Below are 22987 nucleotides of genomic sequence, written 5' to 3' on the forward strand. Positions count from 1 at the left end.
AGAAGAGAAAAGCATCAAGTCAACTGGGATCGGTGACACTGGACAGCAATCAAATAGTTTGTTTTAACAAATAGTGATGGAAGACGGGAGTAACTGGAGTTTCATGCATGCCAGTAGATTAAGTGAATTTAGCACAATACTGCAGGACTTACCATGCAGTTGTATTGTATGGCCAACACAACGTTCCTTAGTTGTTCTCTTTCCTTGCAGCGAACAAATCAGTGTATTGTTAAACCCACACAAACGGAGAGAAAAACAGAATGTTTAGTGAACAATCTCAATATCCTGTTTACCAATGACTAGAAAAAATAAATGGGGAAGAAAGCACCATCAGTGCTCCAATTACTTCAGAATGATGGGAAATAAGGAACCTTTAATGACATGGCCATTTAAGAGATGGGGAAAAGTTTAAATATGCAGTCAAAAAGTCACAAATCACTGGAGAGGTCGTGGGCTGCTCTCGTGTTTCTCCCTTTACCTCAACTCTCTCTCTCCCCCTCGGAAAAGGAGCTGTGTGGTTGGAGAGACCTTGAGCAGACTCCTGGGCGTCAGTGTTTAGCTGTGCTTGGCGAGACTACTTTGTGGTCTTTCAGGCTCTATAAAAGGACCCACAGATAATGTACACACCAATGGATCCCATGGAACGTGCCCCTTGCTCTGTAACCAGGGGTTACCGAGTCACCTGGCAAGAGGTTTCTTTGCCTTCTTACATCGAGCAGAGAGCCGTTCAAGCGGAGAACAATTACTTGACAGCTCCACTCTCACTCAATTTTAAAATTGTTTAAGTTACTACAAGGAACTTTGATTTTCTGTCAAGGGATCTGACCCGCTCAGTCCTGGTTCTTCCGCATTCTACCAGTTAAAAAGTTTCACACAGTAACTTTAAGACAAAAGCCAATTTTCAAGGAACGTTATCCTAGATCTGCGATGTAGGCTGAAAAAAACCCTGTGGGGGTTCTGACTCTATTGCACCCTGAAACTTTTGTACGCTCATCGCCTCGTTTTATTACAACGTCACGTAAACTCATGATTTACTTGCGTATCCAATAAACACAAAGTTTGATAGTTCGATGAAGACATGCACTGACCTTGAAGGCATATTTCCTGTTGATGTGGTCGTCCACAGACAGCATGGACACACGGAAGCTCGGCAGGAGGATGCTGCCAAGAATCCCCTCTTCCTTTTCGTCTGCAGAGACAAAAACGAGCCAACGCAATGCATTAGGGGTCGGTTTTTGACTTCAATCCCTCAGAGATGTTGCAATAAACTCTTATGTGTGACAGATTTGTAAACTTTGAAAAAGGGAGAAATGTGGAAAGCAAAGAAAGATCTAGAAGAGGAGTGTGTGCGATGAGCAGCGGACAATCAGAGCAAAAGATGAGCATTGATTCAACGTGCAGCTTGGCCGCTCTAATCCTCATTAAGTTAACAGACAGCGCTCCACGTCAACAATGCAGCATCTATCAGGTCTCTGCACAGCGGGGGATCCTGAGCCCATAATAACAGGCCGATCGCTGCAGCAGAGAGCGCTGCTCGTGCTCGACGGAGGGCCGGCGCCGTTGGTGACCTCTGTCTACTCTCTGCTGATGGGTGGATTTCTCAACATGTCCGTTTGGATGAAGCCTTTGGGTCCGCTGCTGCCCGGGGCTTTTATCAGCTAGTGGGCGGATAGAAGGCGACAGGCAGGCAGACACTAGAAATAACACAGACTAGATGTCATCGTGATCAGCAGAAATGGTGACTGTATCCGCGGCTTTGGGATATGTGGACTGGTTTTATTCTCTTTGTAGAAGCGGCCTAACGGTAAACTTAGACTACAATTACTTTACAGCCTCGATGATACACAGGATTTGTTTCTTTTCTTTTGGGTAGGAAATCTCTCGAATGCTCACAGCTGTGTCAATATTTGACCTGAACATTAGAACTGCGTGAGTGAAGCCAGGATGCCCAGTCAATAGCAGCTCAGTCAATACATTCTCATAAAAGACCCCCACATCTAAAACTTAACGACGTTAAAGAAAACAACATGACTTTTGCATATTTGCTATTCTATGGCAACTTAAATAGGAATTCCTTCAAGTGTTTGCTTCAGTATAAATACATGTTTCTTAATATCTCTGCACTCAATTAAAGAACAATATAAACACTGCACATATTCAGAAGGACAATCACAGTGACAATATAACCGTGGTAATGCCAATGTGGACTCTTTGTTGAATGCGACTGAATCCAAGAATAACGCTGGCATGCAACCACTGTATCCAAACAGCTCCACCTCTGGAAACCTGCTCCATGACTTAACATTGGTGTGGAATCCCATATCCTGCCTTGCTTTCTCCATCAACATCACGGCTGCATCAGAGCTCTATTAAAAGCACTGACTTTGCTCGGGGGACATAATGATCACTCAAACGGCAAATCAGATGACAAGAGAGGCGTTTCAATTAATAAGTCTCCTTGGGTGGTCCTGTCAGGCTGCTTACCACAGGGCCTTGGATACAGATGTAGTAACATTTACGATGCCTCTGAAGGTCACAACAGCCCCGAGCGCCGCTGATGGAATAACAGTGTTGTTGTAAATCGGTGCAGCACCGATGAGACACGTTGGGGGCCAAGAAGACGGGACTCACCTCTGTAGTAGAAGAGGCACAGGTCAGACAGCACGAACCACCGCTTCTTCCACAGCTTCATCCCCGTGCTGTCCTAAAAAGACACCGGGGGAATGGTGTGAATGGCTACTAGTTGCTTAATTAGTTCAATTGTTCGGTCTGTGATTAACTGCCGGCTACTTGGAGGCACTTAGTTTCACTTAATGAGTTATGATCTGTTGGCAACTTTCTATGCCATGCCTCCAATTCGGCTTCCTAAACGCTGTACATTGGGTGTAAAATGCTTCGTTCTGCCATTCACAAGTCAGGCATGGTCCCCGGATGGAGTCGTATAATAAACATAGTAAGCGTTCCGTGGTGTGTATCAATGCAACTAACAGCTTTCCCTTTTAAAAAAATAAAGAGAAATAGAAATAAAGAGAAATAAATCTCTGCCAAAATTTTTCTTCGGTATTGCAATGCTGTGATCAAAAGGACTTTTCCAGGCTGCTGCTTGAGGAGGATGAAGGGTGAGGAAGCGGGTATTAACTCCCCCCGTTCGCCTCATTGGAAAACTTGAGCGTGGCTCTTAATCGCGGATTCCACCCGGGGACAAAAGTAGGGGGAGGGACCACAAGGGCTCTGTCATTATGGTCAAACGGCATGTGGGCTGCAGTTTAGCTTAAATGGAAATTCACTTCCATGAACCCAGCATGTTTAACACATTAGTACCAATAAAAAATAAAAAAAGTGGCAAAACCAGATGCTCGTTGGCACGTTCACGGTGGAGGCGCGCCAGAAAGGCGTCCATTGATTCCTCACCTTCCCCCCGTTCAATCAGGGACTCAACCGCTCGTTTTACGTGTTCCTGAATACACTTCATCAGAAGTTCTGTCAGATTTTGCTCAGTTCAGGCGGGAAAAGAAAAACAACGAGCCTTTCACAGTCACATCAATCAGTGCGGCATTTTGTTCTCCCCGCGGATCTCCTCAAGGGCTGCAGCTTTTTCCTCCGCCAACGACTTCAATAGCTTCCAGGTTTCAATGAGGCAGGAAAGTAAGAGTGCAAATCCAGCCTTTATACGCAGTAGCAGACTTGTGAGTCTTTTGCTTGATCTACTTCGACCCTGATTGAGGTCCCCAAAGAAATAGCAGCTGGCAGCTGTACCAAAGGAAACCATCATGTGCTCACAAAACTGCGCCGGGAGGCTGCAATCAAAAGTAAATGAGTCTCCTACTTAGGAAGCATGAGAGACTCCTGTTTGGCAAAGAGCCGCCCCGAGCAGCTCCTGTTCACCCTCCTGTGAATAACCAGGCAGCCGTGATGAGGGATTGGTATTTAAACACTGCCTGCACTGGATGAGAGGCCAGGCCCAAACGCGGGACAAAGGAGTGCTCGGATCCTGGAAGACGTCGAAAAACTTATGTGACGCTGCGGATCTTATGGAGAGAACTTCCCAATTGTTCTACGTGGAAAAAGGAAAGTTGTCCAAACATTCAATTTATACGGATGTTTCATGGACTTTCCCCAAATAATATGTGAAATGCATTTCATAATATCCTTCACAAATTAACCAATACAAAGATAACTGGCTGGGGAAAAGACTCCTGGAATGCACCTTTTTTAAATTAAATAATTTTTTTAATAATGAATTTGTCTTTAGGTTTTAGATAAGTTACCGGATTATTGTGATTAGGGCTTTGCGGCATGGTCAAAAAACCATGTCTTTCGTTGTTCCTCCTGTATTGCTCTTTTCCATGTTTTCATGTAGTAACTTCTTGTTGTGAGCTGTACCCAGCATGCAGTTCGCCGGGATCATTTTTATAAATGTACAATTATTAGTGCTACAAATTGTTTATGCCTCACAAGCTGTTGTGTCGTGGTGTTTTACCCTGTTAAAGAGCGTTTGTTGAGAGTTATTCATTGTTGTTATAAACTAAAGAGCAACGGCAGTTGTTATGGCGTAACACCGGTATGAGCGGTATGTGAGAAATTCATTCCATACGGAAATCTTATACCAGCATACCATTTGAACCGGTATCCCGCCCAGCCCTAATTGCGATTTTATGTTTGATTCATATTTTTTGCACCTCAATGCATTTACCAGATTCCGTGGCAATTTATCAGATAGCTGTCGGGACATTTCAGACGGACTTTCAGACTTTAGGGACGGACTGACCGCTGGGAACAAGCAGCTGGACCTGATGCAGAGTTACCTGCTCTGCAGCCCAGAACATCATGTGATTTATTGTTCACCTGTTTATAAAGCCAGTTCCTCCTGATAACTGGCGCACTGGGATTCCTCCTGATGGAGTTGGATCTCTTCCCAAAGTTGTGGATTTTTTTGGAAGGTCTCGATGGCTAGAAATACCAAAATAATGAGTTAATGGCAAAGTGAACGCAATCCACAAACAATAATTCTTGACTCTGAAACCCTCTGGACTGGTTTCCCATTATTTTCCTAACTTAACACACATGCTTGAATTTCCCTTTATTCATGGTGTCACTCACTCGCTCTGCCGTGTTGGTGGGGTTTGCGGCAAAGTCCGAACTGCCTGTGTAGTTGGAGGCTTCAGTCATGGTGCTTAGTGGCCGATCCTTCTTCTCATTCGCCGGCACTTTGGAGGCAGATCTAAAAAATAAAGTTACAAAAATAAACAAACGTGCCAAAAGCATACAGGCAAATCAGTGAGAAAAACAATAGCTATACAAAAATATAGCAAATTTATGTCTACTGACCGCTCCAAAAAGAAAAAAAAGAGATACTAGGAAGAAGCAGACTTTATTGCCTGTCCTCCCCCATCTCTCTGAAGTCCAAACTGTTATAATGAGATCTCAACCTGGGCCTATGAATCATGCCAATTACTCCCACCATGTCACTGCAGATACATTCCCAGTTGTCTTATAGCTGGGAATGGACTGCGAAGTCTGCCCGACACACTGCAATGTAAACGGTTGCTGCAGTGATACAGTTCAGGGCGCCTTCGCAATACAAAACTATTTCAAAACAAAACTGAAAAGCACAGGGAGTTCTACACATTTGCCACAGGATGGAACGCCTTGTGAAGAGAGTTGTCTCGGTGCCGTGGAGATATGGCACATAAAGAAAGGGAACGGGGGTTGTGGTCTAGAGGGAACAAGGCAGCAAAACCACAGTAGAGCAGAAATACTGCAATCACGACAAAAAAAAAGAATCCCTCAGCCATCAGATGTATTGGTTTTAGGTCACTAAAAAGGACAGAAATAGCCAGGCCTGCACAACAACCCTCCCCCTCTCACCTGCCCATTTGATGGATGACCCTTTGAAGTCTGCATATTATATGGTACCATTCAGCATTAATGACGCACCATCTCCATGCACTCTACGTCCATCAGTAGCAACTAGATTGATCTTCGGTTAGAAGCACAGACTTTTAACACTTTTTTGGAGTCACTACTCGAAGCAGCCAGTGAGATGTGCAGTCTTCTCTGTCGAATGACCTCGCTCAAGAAAATGAGCTCAGAGGCTCCAGTAACAGGCAGAGCCCCCCCGTGAATTATAATCAATGCCGTGTCGACCCGCCATCATAAACACATCGGTTTGGGCGGGCGGGGGGAGGGATTAATTCCCTATATCGTAAGAGGTGTTGCTCTATTGGATTCTCTAATAGGTCAGCAGACCATTTCCAGTCTCTGAGCTGTAGGATGCACGTGTGAGTGTGTGTTTGGCACCTGATCATTAATCTGTATGCAGCCAAATTGAAAAGTAGTGTGTGTATCAAATTGCTTTGGTGTAACAGCTGGTCTGCGTCTACAAGCTCAATAGAAGAACTGGTGCTGCATTACAATGAGGTTCATCAATAAGGTTGTGTTAAATTTAAAGAGCAATAATCACAAAAACATGACATGTCTAGGATTAACTACAAAGTTATAATATTAGAGGAACGTGGTTTTATCAACCCAAATAGCTCAGTTTATTGACATAGCACAAAGAAACGAAGCAAACACTAACAACTAAGCTGCAGCAAGGTCAATTCAGCTTGAAAAACTTATGATTTAAAAGGAATACAAAAAAAAAAAAAAAAGGTTCAGCAGTAGTTCACATTTGTACGGGGGAGGATTGTTCAATCCCAAACACAAAATGAAAGCGTCGGGAAAAACAATGGAGACGGCAGCTCTTTGGCTCTTAGAACTCTCCAGGATTCATTCTGCAGCAACACGAAGACTGAGACCAACAACCGTCTACGACATATTTTCAACTGAGACTTTGCTCCACTGAAATACCATGAATTACCATGCTGCTTTTCGGTGACGCTTACGTGTGCCCACGGGGGCCAACACCCTCCCCAGTTAGTGTGTAGTGGTGCGTTGCATCGCCGCCTGGCCCGCCATGGACTTTGTGAGAAGGGATCACACCGCCGCTGGCGCTTGGGGTTCTGACCAAACTGGGATGAGGGAGGGGGGGGGGGGGGGGGGGGGCTTGCGAACTAAGCGGCTGAGGGTGCATTTTAAAATGACCACACAGCATTTCTAAAGAAATAAGGGGGCTTTCAAACACTTTTGTTTGCCAGTGAACCTGAACTCTAGTTTTTCAACAAACAAAAGGCGAGGGAGGCCAGGCGGGCACGCGCAGAGCGAGCAATCGGTGTGCGCTGGCCGCAAAAACGCCAAACTGCACCCCTTTAAGCACCAGATTTCACTCAGCAAAAAAAGCATTGCCATAATGCAGTCTAGTTCACAGACTACCAACATCTTTAAATCATGCAGCGATATTAAAAGGGGAGCAGTACAAACTGCACGGCAACATCGGCACGGCGAAACCTTTGACACTCCTGCAGCATTAAGGTCGTCACATCGTCCACCTCGATAGCAAACCAACGCCACGCTCTCGAAATAAGGTCAGCGTTGTTAAACCATGCGTTGCATGGACGTTGTGCAAATATCTCCTGTCAGCCTGCACACGGTCACGTGGACCACTAAGAATAGACCGCGACATGGACACCAAGACTTGAGCAGTTGGTCATGGAAAAAAACAAGCGGCGGATGTATATAATCCATAAACAAATGTCAAAGCAGATTACGAGGGGCCAATGAACCGATGATGGCTTCAATTGGTGCCTCGATGACACACACAGCAGAGTGGCGCCCTGTGCTTTCATCCGTCTGTGTTTGGTTCAGAGAGACAGAACCTTGAAAGCCTTCAATAATTGGGACAAGAGCAACAACAAAGACGGACTCTGCTGCACATTCAGGAGTTTGGATTGACTGCATTAACACTTTACTGAGCGTAATCCATGGTAACCACCCTTAACGTATGGTAGTGCTAATCTCTTTACGCTCACAATAACAATTCATCACGGATGGGCAAAGACGCCTTCACACCGAGTGGCTGACCTTTTCTTTCCGGGCAGACCGGAGATTTTCTTTATTCGTTATACTTACAAATTTGAACCAAATTCGGTGTTTTGGATTTACTTAAAGCACAGAGCAGATTAGACAGTGATTTTCCGCCTGGCCTCTTTATCCCTGTGGCAGCTTAAATCAGTCTTTGCCTTTTATTACTTGTCCGGGGTGAAGATTTCCCCCGTGGGGATTTTTGAAAAACAGAGCCAACTGTTAAGATGAGACGCACTGCAATAAACAAACAAAAACAACCCTGAGTCAAGTAGCGGCTTCTTCGCGCTTTTGCTGCTGCTTCCCAAAGTTGACCTCTAGGACATCCCGTATTCATTTCCCAGCTTACCTTACAACAACCAATCGCTAACTGCCACATTAGATACCATCTTGTGTCGGCATTTTGCGTCCCTTAGCAGATATTTGGGAGTTACGCGGTGAGGGGAGGAATGTGTCGAGTGGGCGCAGGATGACAGTTCTGGCACGACAAGAGTCTCTGCGACCAGCCTCCAATTGTTCCATTCCAGTTTGATGAGACAAGTAACTGGAATAGATCATTGTGTATATCTATATCATATTAGTTTATAAAACAAACTGACAGCCTTAATGATACATCAGAGATTTCACACCCAGCTAGTGATTGGACTTGCCACAATTTCACACGAGGGAGTGAAATTTCATGTCTCTAAGCGGAAAATATTTCAATCTGCATTCATTGCTCAGTAAAATAAGTGGCACCAGTTGGGATCACGCACATCCTTTCAGCGCTACATTATAGCGTGGTGGAGGATCTGCTGTGACAGGGGCTTCATGGGCGAAGCGGGAAGCTGAGTGGAGCCGAGTGGTGTCGCCCGGCATTACGCCAAGAAGCAGAGGGAAGTAGACGAAAGCTGAGGCGAGTGTGGTGGCGCGGGCTCTGATGCAAACATTTAGGTTTGAGACGTGCATTGACATCGTAGTGAATCGGCAAAGAACATCTGTTTGTTGTTGTTTTTTCTATGATGGATATCCTGCAAACCTGGAAGGAATACACACTAAAAGTGACCCATGGGCGGAGTTTAAAAAAAAGTGCATGAAACTAGAAATGGGAGCACTGACAATTCTTGAGATGGAGGGTGTGGTGCGACATTCTCTGTTCGAGACGACTGGCCTCTGACCCACTCATGTGGGCAGACACGAGACTGTGGTCCGGCTGAAAGCAGTGCAGTGATCACATGGACGGAACGCTGTCAGTGGACAGTTTTTTTTTTTTTTTTTTTACTAAAAAAGGCCACTAACTTCAGAGCAAAATACAAGGGCCCAAATGTGACTCATCTCATTCCCGCTGGCTGATGTCTACGCGATACAAAGGCTTCGTTATGGTCAGCGCTTGGCATCAAGGTTGCTAAGCCAAGGCTTGGTCAGCGCAGCCTCCACATGCTCAGCGCACAATGCTCAGACATGCAACCCAGTGGCATTCTCAAAAAAAGAAAAACAACAGACTTACTGTTCGTTGACGACAAAGATGCAGTTGTCTTGCGAGGATAAGTTTGAGACCGGATGCTTGCAGGTCACCTTCCGCTCATTGTGACTATTGAGAGAAGGGGAGAGTGGGGGGGGGGGGATAAAGAGTGTTCAGTGTTGTAAAAGACTACATTCACAACGCTACACATAAGGCCATGAATAAGACCTGATCCATCTTTAAAATGCCTGAACTGATACGCCGCTAATTGCACAGAAAACAAACGCAAACTTGTTTTCTCGGAACTCCAGCTGCAACGGCTTCAGCGAACTCCTCACCCCCAGAACATGAGTTTGTGTTGGCTGGGTGGAAGTAGGACAATTGAGTGGAGACAGAACAGATGCACGATATGGAATTAATTGGCATGCTGTGCCAAAAAACTGGTCCAATCTGTAAAACCTGCCAAACCAGACACATCCCGGGTCATTGTGAAAAGAGACGGATCATTAAAAATCATTAAAAACAAACAGAAATCCAGCAGGCAGTGGTTCCATCCTACACCTTACATGTGACCCAGCAGTGCAAAAGATGCTACCACTCATCCTGTGGGCCAACTACAGGGGCCACACAGCCACTTCCACCACGGGACGATTGGAGCACCAGCGCACGGACAACACAGATGGTCAGTGCGCTGTGTGATCCGTTTTTTTTTTTTAAAAGATAAAAAGCTCCTCTGCACCGTAAATCCTGAATCAAAAGCGCTTATCGGCTTCCTATGGAAAATGGATGGTTCTTTGATGAAGTTTAATAGAAGAGCGTATCGACATATGAAAAGACACAGTGGTGATTATTAAACTGGACCTCGGACGTTACTGGTCGCAGTGTTAACAAGTCTTTAGAAGCCTCTACTGACTTCACTAGTCAGCCTGAAGTATAAACAGGAGGAGAGTCGAGCTGCAGCCCAAAAATAACAGATTTTAAACACTGGGTACAGAACAGAGCAAATGGCAAAGTATGAAATAGGGGGTTTAGTTTGGGCCGAGCCTGGAGAGCAACAGTCCCCACAGCTCTGCTCTGTAATTACTGGATTCGCCGCTGGCAGCGGGGCCCTCAGCGCGGTCTTGGGGCAGACCGACGGCACCGTTTCTCCCCGGGATCCCGTCACACATGCCGGCACTCTTCTGCACGTTTAGAAGAAGCAAAAGAAAGTCAGGGTTTGGCGCGTCTGTGGTGGGACAGAGGGATGGATGCTGCGCGAAAACTGTGGATGGGATATGTTTATCACTCAACTATCCGAATCGATTCGGAGCATTTTGGCCCCGATGCTCTTAGTGCACGCACCGCACGTTCGCTTTCATGTGGTATATTAGCTGAAGTTGGAAGGACAAAAGGTTTAAATAGAACAGTGCAATTTGCCAACCTATCAATTGACAATGCTTGCAGCTTTATTACAGTAGAGTGGTTGATACCTTCTAAGATGATTAAAATGATTATGGTCTAATTAGGGATCGCTTGACAGTACCCACTTTGGCAGCCACCTGGATTGAAGACTCTCATGCATATTTTTAATGTTGCAAAATCCCTGTTACATTCCTCAAATAACCAATCTCTATTTTAGTTAAACACTCGTTTCTGCTGGGAGTCGTCAGCCAGTCTGCCGTCGCCGGACAGATTCTAGCCGCTTTCAGCTCATTGTTTTGGTTTGGCCGTCACTGTGGTTAATGTCCCATGCTGGCTGTAGATGAATGACACAGTAAGTGTGTGCGCTCAAACCAAATTGGACACAACTTGCACGGAAAAGGTTTCTCCGAAGTGGGCGGAGCAAACAACAAAACTACGAAGGGACCAAAGACTTCAGCAGTGTGTACTTGGAGGGCTCCAATACGATATCCTTGATCGGTGTCGGCTCAACTATCGGCCATAGGAACTTGGTGGTGGAATGTGGCATACGTCCAAAACGCTTTGGTTAAAAGACAATCCCAATTAGCCACATTGGTTCATCGAGACTTATAGAGGGGAAGCTGAGTCGAAGAAGATAAACGCGAGTCAATTTGTATTTTTTTTATTCATATTGGTAAATATGATCTACATCAAATATCCCATTTTTTGCAGATGCGCCGTGTGACACATGTGCAGAGTGGGTGTTTTATAGGAGGGGGCTGTGTGACACCAAAGACCCCATATACTTTGCAGACCGAAGCCATCTGAGCAGGTCCTAAACAGTCCAAACATGATCCATGTGCTACGGGAGGACAGTAAATCCTCAAGCCTCCCTGGAACACATGGAGGGGGCGGGGGGCTGCGAGGTAACATGATGGCCGTGGTAGCCGTCCCAAAAAGGCTGCTTGAGTATCAGCGACCATCATTTCCCCGTCCACCAGAGAAATGGTCTTTGGAGCTTGTGACATTTTGAGTCTGTCTCGATTTGAGCCATTTCGTTTTCCTATTCACATTACGCAGCAGTGACATTTTTATTTACCAAGTGACGATGATGAGAAAAAAAAAAAAAAGGATGACGGCGGATTTACTTCCACCACATGGCATCAACGGCTGATTGCAAATATGACAGCTTTATACTGCAAAGCAATTATTGACAGGATATGTGGGTCGGTTGTCTTGTCTCAAACAACATAAGGGCCCACTGAAAACGTTACTGGGTGATAATGTAAGTTGGTGACAGCAGGAGTGGCGCCATCGAAATAAACAGCTGCTGCAAAGCCAACGGCTCCGAATATGAACTCAAATATTTTTCAAAAAGCCAATCCTGGCATTTTTCTATGCTAATCTTAGCTCCACAACACCTTTCGCAATGGTCACGCTTCCCGTGGAGGATGTGGTCTGTGGTCACTGAAGTAAAGAGTAAAGCAGCACAAAGTCACAGCATATGGTAACATTTCTGCTTCTCCTGAGAGCACAAACACGGCACTCTCCTCGCTTGGCAGTCTTCTTGTTTTCCAGAGGGAGATGTGGGTTTATTGGGAGGATAACAAGGGCGAAGGGCACAGGGAGGCTCCTTTGCCTCTTGACCTCAGCAGGGAGGAACTGGGAGCGGCCGTAAAAGAAAAAAAAAAAAAAAAAAATGACCACCCTGTTGGGAGGAGGGCCGGGCGATTCAGCACCGTCCCATCGACAATAATTAGCAGCGAGCCACAGTAATGAAGAGCTTAAGCTCTCCATGGGCTTAGCTTTTATTGTTCTGGGTGGGTCTTTGATCCGTCACTCCCCGCCGACCACAGTTTAACCACAAACAACTGAGGGGCTATGGGGGAGGGGGTGGTCAAGTCTTCATGAGTTTTGACGACACATCTTTGGATTTTAACACCAGAGTTTGGGGGGAGCTCCCATGTAGTTATTTTACTTGAAAGCGGAAGCAGACAGGGAGCCTTTTGCTTTATACATTGTTGAAGAAGTACGGTGGGGAAACATTTGGTTCAGCATTAAACCTATTTGTGTCGTCTGCGAGGCCAAAAACAGCCAAGCACTGCTCATTTTGGACTGTTTTCACTGAGGATGGCGGAGGTTCTTTAGTTAAGTCATTGTCAAAATACATCTCAAATCCATCTTTTCCTGAATAATTATTTTTGAAAGTGCAGGGATAGTAAGATAAAAGTAGATCCAAAAAAGTATTCTAAAAAGGGGTAATTTGCCCTGTAAATGTCCCCGCTACAGGACTAAAAAGGATTTTCTTATCTTAACTAGAGTATGATGGCAAACATTTGAAATTTCACACCAAAACCTCAGTGGATGCTTTAATTAAAAAATGTAAAAACACGTTTGGTGCCTAGAAACCTGAAGTAGAGAACATCATGCCTCTCTGCCTGTCCTCACAACTCGTATACAAATAATGGCTCACCACAGTATACGGATATGAATAATCTTTAATTGAATGTCATTTCAGCTGCTTGGACATCCTACTGTAGAGTAGTGAGCGGTGCAGGTCAGAGAAATCAAGCGTCCAGCCTCCTTTCCCACGGACATGATCTAATGACAGATCTCAGAGCAGCAGTTGCTTCAATCACAGCCTTTCCAGTAGCATCGGTGAGAGGACTTTAGCATTGCCGTTACCTCGTAGGATCAGACTTTATCCTTTACAGCGCCGAGCTAGCGATCTCAAACCAGAATGCATGGCCCTTAGCCCACATCAGCCATGTTATAATATTCAGCTCTGGTCACCTTAGTCCACATCAGCCATGTATACACATTCGGATCTGGTCCCCTTAGTCCACATCAGCCATGTTATAATATTCAGCTCTGGTCACCTTAGTCCACATCAGCCATGTAATCACATTCGGATCTGGTCCCCTTAGCCCACATCAGCCATGTTACATTATTCAGCTCTGGTCCACTTAGTCCACATCAGCCATGTCATCACATTTCAGCTCTGGTCCCCTTGGTCAATATCAGCCGGGTAATCACATTCATTTCTGCATTTACAAGTACGTACACACACACACACTTTGAGATACTTGACAGTCTAAAAGGTCAGCGGGAAACAAATCCCACAAATCACCAAGCAGAGCGATTCAGCGATAATTCTCTTCTCATAAATCTAATCCGACTACACAGGAAGAACTTGGACACCGCGTTAGTAAAGGCCGGTGGTTACTCTTAACTAGCACGCTGGCTGTGTTGAACTCAACATCTCATTGACATTGGCTGGAGGACTTGAGTAGCCCGCATCACAAAAGCTGAGGTGAAAGCAGAGTAGGCCGTTTGTGAATGGTCATGTAGGAGGGGGGAAGCAAGAGTAAAGACAAAAACAAGGAGCAGCGTGGAATACAACGCGTAACTGGTATAATGCAGAGTTCTTCACTAATGTGGGTACATGTTGTGGAAAACGTTGACGACACTGAGCAGCGCCGGAGGCTTCAGCTGTGCGTTTTTTAAGCTTCAAATTTTCACTTTAGACCTTTTTAACTCAACCCCAGAAAACAGCTGCTCGTTCGGGCAGCAAATCAGGTTTCTTTTTGCACAAACAATTCAATTAGCGGCCCCTTCAAAGCAGCTGCGACCGTGTGCAAAGTGTGACAAGGTGACACAGCTGAGAATGCCAATTTGTGTTCATTTCAGAGCCGTGGAAACAAATTGCCTTTACAAAAAGGAAAACAAGACGCCGATTTACAGAAGTGAAATTATGTATCTTGGGAAAGCATTCAAAATGTTAAAGGGCAGTGCATTGTGGCCACTGAAGGCTTTAGTGTGACCTTCTCTCCGGAGGCCAACACGGTTCCTCCTTAGACAAAAAGAATTGGTTCCTGAAAGCTTTTTGTGGAACAGAAGTTCCAAACGTCACTGAATTACTCATCTGAAGTTTCTATTCCCACTTTCAGGGTCTGTAAACTCATATACTCGATGTGGCGCTTCATCAAAAGTAACAGTGGGCTAGCATTCATTACGGCCATCATGGCAGATAAAGTATAGTAAGCCAGTCTGTGCACTATGGTGATACAAATAAAGGGATTTTTATTGAGATATGTGCATTTTAATGTCCTGAAATGGAAACAGGCATCACATCCCTACTGTATCCTGTAGGTCCATTGCAGGGACAAAGAGCAGAATCTCCTAAAATAGTACTCAGCTTCTTCTTATCAAGGTCATCTCCTTAAAGACATACGGATGAGCGGATGGGAAGCTGCAGGCTCGTGGAATAGCATTTGTAAAGTTGTGTAAAAAGCTCAACACTCAACTTCACAGCTTTGGTAACAACTACAGCTTTCATAGTCTTTATTCGTAACATCTTACACGCATTTCTGTGTAAAGATTCACACATTTGACACAGACATTAGGGTCTGTATTTGTCCACCAGTACACTGGCTCAATAAGGAAGTGGACAACTCTGCAGATTCACCATTTTGCTGATTTATCTCTCAGGAGGCAAAGCCTGAAATTAGATGTGGCTCCACCCTCCTCCACCCTCCACCCTGCTCTCCCCTTGATCTCCTCGGCTCAGCGGGTGCCGGGGCAGGACCTGTAGCCAATAACAAAACATCTTTACATCTCCATTACTGCTGACCTGCTCTTTAATGGATCAGTGTCAACCCATAATAATCGTTATATATATATAGCCAATGTATTTTTTATTGAATATTTCTTACACTAAACTGACACTCTAAAAAGTCTGCAAGAGTAGTGAAACAATATCCTGTGATGTTATATTTAACATCGGTTAATTAACTGTTAAAAAGATGTTTGCGTGTGTGATTGCGATCACGTTTCGGAGACAACTGAAGTGTTTGTTGAAGGAGCGACCCCCCCCCCCCCCTCCACCCCCAGGCTGAGCACCACAAATAAACTATCTGTAGGAAACCTTGTCAATGATTTAATGAAATATCTAGTGCAGGAAACATTGGACACGGTTGCCGATGCCGGGGTCGACGTGGTGCAGGGATAAGGAGGATGCACTGGGAACCGCAAGGTTGGTGGTTTGAGTCCAAGCTGCCCCATGTTGAAGTGTCCCTGAGCAAGACACCTAACCCCAAAAATGTAAAAAGCCATGGGTTAAAAATGTGATGTAAGTTGCTTTGGATAAAAGCGGCAGCTAAATGACCTGTAATGTTATGACACTGAGGGGAAACCCTAATATGTTGGCCTCACGGTGACATGGCGCTAAACCACACTGTACGAGGAGGACGTATAATAGATGGGGCGTTACAAACAACTTATTGTAGTCACTTGATCAGACTATACAAACAAAGGCTGAATAAATCAGATTTAAACTGTTTTTCAGATGTTCTAGATTGTTAGCGGCAGACACAAAAAGTTCAACAAACTAAGCCCAACAGAAACAAAACACATCCTCCTGGATCCCGAGGAGCAGGTCCAATAGTCTACAGTTTCCAGGAATTCTGGCCAAAACCACAAATATGAAAAAAGCCAATCCAGTAAACATATGTTGCTCAGCCGATCTCGAGGATGTGATCTGCTCTACGGGAGTATAAAGGGAGGACATAGTTTAGCTCTAATTACGGCTGAACTGACTATGTTCAACAGATAAAAGTGTTGAGAACATACAGAAGCCCGCATCTGATGCCAAGTGATGGGAGATGGAGGGATAAACCATGGCTCCTCGGGGACAGCTCCAGAAAAAAATGTTTCCGATAACTACATACATTGTGCTTGAATTGGCAGATTGATTGCATTGAATCAAAAACTGCACTGAAACTCTGGGGGGAAAAAAGAAAAAAGTAACTGAGAAGGAAAAAAAGTTTTCCTCCAGCCGTCTGTTTACATGCTGTAATCCTCCAAAAATACCTGAAGCTCATCTTTACACCAAAGACAGAAATATACTATGATTATTGAATTTTGAATTATTGTGACAATGTGCGGCCAAATTAAAGTACTTGATTCACCCAATATGCACCATTTCACTTGAAAAAAATTCATAAATTACATGAGGTCCATGTACATGCATATATCGTATATGTTTGACAACGCACAGGGACTCTGACACGGCGCACGAGACCCTGTCCGCGCGTTAAAGCCATGTGAGGAGCAAAAACGGTGCGTTAACAGCACCAACCGGCACCGTCAGCACACCTCGACCCACACACACACACCCCAAACACCTCCATCGTTACCCCGCTAGAAGCTCATCCCGCTCAGTGTGCGCAGTGTGGCGCACGCGTCGACTGCAGTTTTTTTTTTTTTTTTGGTAACTGCTTTTTGTACTTACGATGAGAAAGCTTCCATAAACGCCGGGGCGGTCAAACGTGCAGAGAGAAAGGGGGATACGAAAGGGTCGTATCCGGCAGAGGTAACAACGTTTAAAGAGCCTCCGGTTACTTTGGTAGAAGCGTGTGTAGTGAGGTCCCGCTCGCTCCGCTGCTGCTGCTGCTGCTGCTGCTGCTGCTGTGCTCGCGGTGTGCGGGAGAGCGCGAGCATTACTCCCGTGCCCGAGACACGCTGAAACCAGAGAGCCGGTGACGTCACGGTCCGGATGTAAAGAAGAGGAAAAAAAGGTGGCCGGCGGCGATTTGATTGTTAGCTCAAAGCACACACACGCGCGCGCCACAGTGTGTCCCGGTGACATTGGTGAATACCACAATATATATATATATATATTATATGTATATACTTTTACAGCCACAGCTACACTCCACGTGGAAGAAATTCATGGAAAAGTCATTTTTACTAGTGAGAACTGAAGTGACACCATATTACGAGTTTTGTTCCATTGTTGGTTTGGGCCTGTATCCAGGCAGGTCAATAATATAGCACGTAAAATAATTGGAGCTTCATTTCCTTGTGTTATTTCTGGCGTTAACTGCTTTGGGCCTGCACACATGAATGTGGGTAGCTGCCCCTCCCTCGCCTCATTCTTTGGCAAGTAGAGACAAAGGAATCAGAATTTTTGGAATCAGCCTGTTAAAAGTTGTGGCCAAAGTTCCATGGATTTTAATACTGTAGGCCTGGACTCACTTGTATTCCACTGTGATCGCTGGAGGTGGGCTACCCGGGTGGAAGCTTGATGGTTTCAATGGGATGAAGTGAGAGAAAGAACTGAATATCAAGTAGCTTCAGCAGGGAGCCTGCAGCTATTGAGGACATGAAAGCCTGGACAATGACCTCGGCTCCAACCTAGAAGGCAAACGGCTCCTCCACTCATCAACCTGCTGTGTAGTCAATGGTGCAGGAAGGCACCCAGGGGCCATCAGTAGGCCATCGCCGGCCTCTTTTCTCTTCTTTCTCACCATGTAGATCTCAAGAGGCAATAAAAAAAAATTTATTTAAAAAACACCACAAGAGGCAATACAGTTTTCTGGTGTGAAAACAGTACAGAGGCCTTACGGATATTAACACCATGACATAAGTAAAGTGTGATCTTCCTTGACCAGCTCTACGACATAAATAATGCATGGTGCTTCCATTATGAGGCAGGGGGAGGAAGGGTACACTAAAACATTCAGTCCTTCACCCATCCTTGGTCCTCCTGGGAGGGCCTAATGCCACAGCTGGGAGCCCTGGGGTGTGGCGACCACCTGGGGCCCAGAGTGGACACCGTGCCCTGAGAAGAGGCAGGGAGAGGGAGAAAGGAGGGAGTTTCTGGAGGATACGCGATACGATATTCATTTCTGTGGCGAATAAGCTTGTGCTCAAACACCCGCAAAAAGGAGTCAGAGGGGCAAGTCAAAGCAAGCTGTTTAGCCATCTGTGTAAATGCTGCGTTGTTCCAACGGAAAGCATGTCTCTATGACGGAGTAAGGATAACACGGAGGGCGGGCTCACATGTGTGTGATCTTGTCACAGTGGATTGGTTCGGCTCCACCCCTCCCGTCTATGAAGGCAGGCAACACCTGGACAACATAATTCCATATGATGTAGGTACAGTGGCCCTGCAATATACAGCACCACGTTTGAAGAGATTAAAATGTTATATCTGATTGAAGTAAAACAAAAAGTGTGAATAGATGAGGTAGGCACAGCGCGTTTTGCTGATTAATGTGCGCTTGTTTCTGACAGGCTTAACACCTTGAATTACATAATATTCTTTTGTGTGTCCCAATAGTCTACAAATAACAAAAGTACAAATAGACACAAAAAAAACACCTCTTATACTGCACATAGTACCAATTATCAAAGAGCTGCAGAGCCTTGCTTTTCATCCGGTTCTCGGCTGACAGACGGCGGGGAGAAGCTTTCAGGCTCATTAGCTGCCCACACAGAGTCACAAAGCGGCGGCGAGGCAGAGGGACACTCTGCTCGCTGCCCACTCGCTCCGGTCCCCCACTCTTTCTGCTGCCACCCACACTGCCACGCAGTCTCCTTTGCCGCCGAGGGGCCCGGTTTATCACCGTGCCCGGCTTGTGAGCCCCGAGGTGGATGGCGAAGCAAACGGGAACCGGCGCTCTGCAGAGGGCTGAGCGACAGATACTGCACGCATAGATAAGTCCTTCTCCAGTCCTGTCTTGGAGGAGCCGGCGAGAAGACTGGGCTGAAAAGGCCACCCTCTTGGTGCATGTGTGTGTGTGTGTGTGTGTGTGTGTGCACACGAGAGGGGGCCCGGGGAGAGGGGGGGTGTTTTCTGCTCCAGTAATTAGCTGTGTGGGTCAAATGGAGCTGAATAACAACAACAGACCCCTGGGTGCCTGAGCTGTCGTTATGCACGGACAAAAGATCTGGTCCCTCCAGTGACATCAGTGAATTGTAGAACACGTTTTTGCAGAGGTCAAATAGACAAAAGCATATGAACATCCGCTGATCGAGTCGCGCCATCGCATGCGTGCGAATGTGGTCATTCCATTGGTGACGGGTATTCTGGAATGAAAAACTCCTAGTTGCCTCGAGTAGCCTTCAAAGGACTCCCAACCTCATTTGTGACGCGGCGATAGCACCAGGCGTCTTCCCTTGAGCGCGCTATCTATTGCCGTTTCCGAAGAACAGAGCGGCAAGAAGACCCCTCGGGAGTTGTTTTCATCTCCGCTGTGAGACAAGGTTGTTGGGAAATCTCAGCGCAGGATTTTTTATCAGCATCGACAGCGGAGATGAAAGCCTTTGCATCTGATATCGCTCTGAAAGATTAATCTCAAAACACCAAAAAAACAACAACAACAAAATGACATGCATCCACTTCATACCACTGTAATGAACGGAGAAAAACAAAGTTAAAGAAAGGATGACCACTCTGTTTGTCCTTCCAACAACTCTTTCCCAAAAGCCCTTTTTGGAGAGATGTAATGAAAGGAAAAGGCGTTCAGTAGACTGTTGAATAGACTAATTAGAACAAGATCAAAAAGCAACGTGGCTAATTTTGCTGACGGCTAACAACAAATGGACCGATCAATATGCTAGTCAAAACTCACAGCCCCCCACCCCCCGCACGCGCGCATCCCCAAAAGCGCCCCCGCTCTCGCAGGCAGCCAGGACATGTAGGAGAGCGGGATCCTCTTAAGGCCAAACCTCCCTGTGCTAACGACACATTGATAAATGGAGAGGCTGCTCCTAGGAAGTTTCTTGTCCCAGAGCGAAAACAAGGGAGGAAAATCCAGGCCTGCAGATCAATATTTTTTTGTGTGTGTGACACCTCGGGACGGCCTGGAAAACAGAGGGGTCGATGGGAGACGAGGATGGGGGGGGCTTTAGCTCACGATGCACTGAGCGCCGTGAAAAAACTCCGGTGGTTAGAATCTGATCGGCCACATACAAAGAGATTTACGATGCACGCTGCCTCGTGCATCAGACAGTCAGCTGCACGCGACGTGTCGGTCTGTCTGTGGAGTCTATGGGCAGTGATGACGCAGGATTGACCGGGACAGCATTAGCTGGGTCAAACAAGGGTTGACATTAATTCGACCGGTTCAGCAGATGTGCGTGTCCTCCATAGGAAATGGGTTTATGAGAACACCACGGGGGCTCGCTTTAAAGTCATCCGTAGACGATAGGTTGTTTCACGAGCGTTGGATTGAGTTACGCAGCATGAGATCATAAAAAGGATATGGGGAAATGGCCCAAACATAATAAGAATACCTCTGAATGTTGGATAAACCCTGGCATCTAATTCACAATGGTAAAACACAATACTGAAGCTGCACAGACCCTCTCCAGTCCCCTCCTCCAGATAAATGCCTGTGTTTGAAGTCAGACCTCTCTGTCGCAGATGCAGAGTGTCAACGCTGGTCTTTGGGTGCAATGAGCCCACTGGGAGTGGATGATGGTGCCGATTTGACAGAGCCAATAGCTCCAGCCGCCTCCACGTGGACGGGGCACCTCCACAACCAAACCAAGGACCCGCTTTAGTTCCGGACGGATCCCGGAGGACAGGCGTCAGATGCCGGGTCAGCCTCTGTCGCACACTAAGAGGCTTTTATAAAAAGTACAGCAATAGAGCAGAGACACAGGCTGTTAGAGTTCATTCATCGCAGACAGGAAATCTACTTACCGGCTCCAAAGAGCCCCCTCTTCTCTCTCAGCTATCCTCCCTCATCGCTGCAAAATTGAGTGAAAACAGCCTTCCACACGGACCTTTTTCGCTGCAATTATGTTGCCAGGGCGACCGCTTTGGTCCAGGCTTACTTCCTGTCAGAGACGACGTCGACAAACATTACAACGGCAAACACAAAGAGAGGCCCATTTAGAATGTTTGTGCTGTCACCTTTGAGAGGCTCCATGAAGAAGTTTTATGACACCTGCTCATTTTGAAGAGCGAGCTAACAGCCTAGATGCAAGTGACCGGGAACAAAGAGTTGAACTGGGAATGAAAGAATCTCTTTTTGAATGAGTTCGTCGCAAACGCTGAATTGCTTCAACAGGCGCAGAATACTTGCTGGAACAAGACGAGAGCACTGAGAGAGGTACCGCAGCAGCTACTTTTTCTAAGCAGTTTCTGAGGATGCAGTGTGTGTACTAAAGAAGTGTTTGACTTGTCAATACAGCACACTGGGGACATGGAGGAGCTACTCACAGCTGCAATACAATTTAAAAATGTACGAATGGGGCGGAAATACACAAACAACGTAAATGATCCATCATTTACCATCTGACCTTATCTCCACCTGGGTTTGCCTGGCTATTTCATTTCCTTATATCACCCTCGCTCTCCCATTTTACGGACCAAAATATGAATTACTTAATTATTCGGAACTAATACTGAAGACGGTGAAACGCGGCCCTGTCTTTTTGTGCTCCCCTCGTTGCGCGAGTGTTGACAGTAGCAGAAGAACAAGCTTTTGACCCACTACGTCGCCTTCAGCGGTGCTGAGCATGCTCAGTAAGCCTGCCACAGGGCCGGGCTCCTGCTTTGTCCTACTTCTGATAAAACCAATAATGTCATGGAAAGTGTCTCCGCAGTGATTATGTTTGTGTGTGTGGGCCCTCAATATTGGAGCAAAATCCAATCCTGTCAACCACAGCCACAAACAAATAATACCACCCCTGGTGATGGGTCTCATTGATCTGTCTATCATGCAGAACTTCAACAGGAAAAGATATGGCTACACTGCAGTTGGATGGAAAAGCCACAAACCACGAGAGCCGCTGAAGGGAAACAAAAACGTGTTCGACATGCATCGACAGAGAGAATGGCAGCCATAGAGTGAAGAGCGAGAAAGAAACGGTTAAGCTCTAGTTCCTCTCCTCCCCGGGCAAAGATAGCTGCTGGCGTGAGCAGAGAGACGCGGGGAGCACTGCCTCACTCAGACGTCGGTCCAGCCGATTACAGAGAAGATGACCAACAGAAGTGGGTCAGCCACGAGAGCGACAGAACGGGAAATGGCGAGAGACAGAGACAGAGAATTCAGAAAGTCACCCGAGCTGGAGTGAAGGAAAGGAGATTTGTTTGAGCGCACACACACAGTGTTTGGGTGCACTCAGAAAACTCGGCGCCTGTAATCATGCGCGGGGATATTTACTGTGACATGAGGGTTAACCTGCAATTACATGTACGGTTGCTGATTACAGTCATAATGTGTTGTTTATTTTTTTGACCAGATGAGCTCGAAGGCAACAAGCACGAAACCCGTCATCGTGTGCTGTGGCTTATCAAATGTGATCCTCAGGAAAGCAGGCAAATGTTTGAGCACAGATTTCCTTTACATCAAGTAACCTAAGCAACCTTTGAGGCCGTTACCGTTCAACAGAGTACAGCAGAGG

General features: G+C 46.0%; 1 protein-coding gene across 29 annotated transcripts in view; it reads right to left on the minus strand.

Annotated features, from left to right (window-relative positions):
• The window catches only part of LOC120808943 (pleckstrin homology domain-containing family A member 5), a 56305-nt gene that overhangs the window by 17380 nt on the left and 15938 nt on the right, over positions 1-22987 (minus strand). For 20 of the 29 annotated variants that reach the window (XM_078082879.1, XM_078082880.1, XM_078082877.1 and 17 more), the window contains 5 exons: positions 9449-9532; positions 5101-5221; positions 4846-4950; positions 2632-2704; positions 1089-1189 (listed from right to left, as the gene is read on the minus strand). In XM_078082879.1, the coding sequence (XP_077939005.1) occupies positions 1089-1189; positions 2632-2704; positions 4846-4950; positions 5101-5221; positions 9449-9532 (484 nt within the window). Of the gene's footprint in view, positions 1-152; positions 1190-2631; positions 2705-4845; positions 4951-5100; positions 5222-7389; positions 7501-9448; positions 9533-17075; positions 18589-22987 lie in introns of those variants that run through there. The other 9 variants (XM_078082881.1, XM_078082878.1, XM_078082872.1 and 6 more) reach the window with 3 other exon arrangements.

This window comes from Gasterosteus aculeatus, chromosome X, assembly GCF_964276395.1.
Source record: "Gasterosteus aculeatus chromosome X, fGasAcu3.hap1.1, whole genome shotgun sequence".
NCBI lineage: Eukaryota > Metazoa > Chordata > Actinopteri > Perciformes > Gasterosteidae > Gasterosteus > Gasterosteus aculeatus.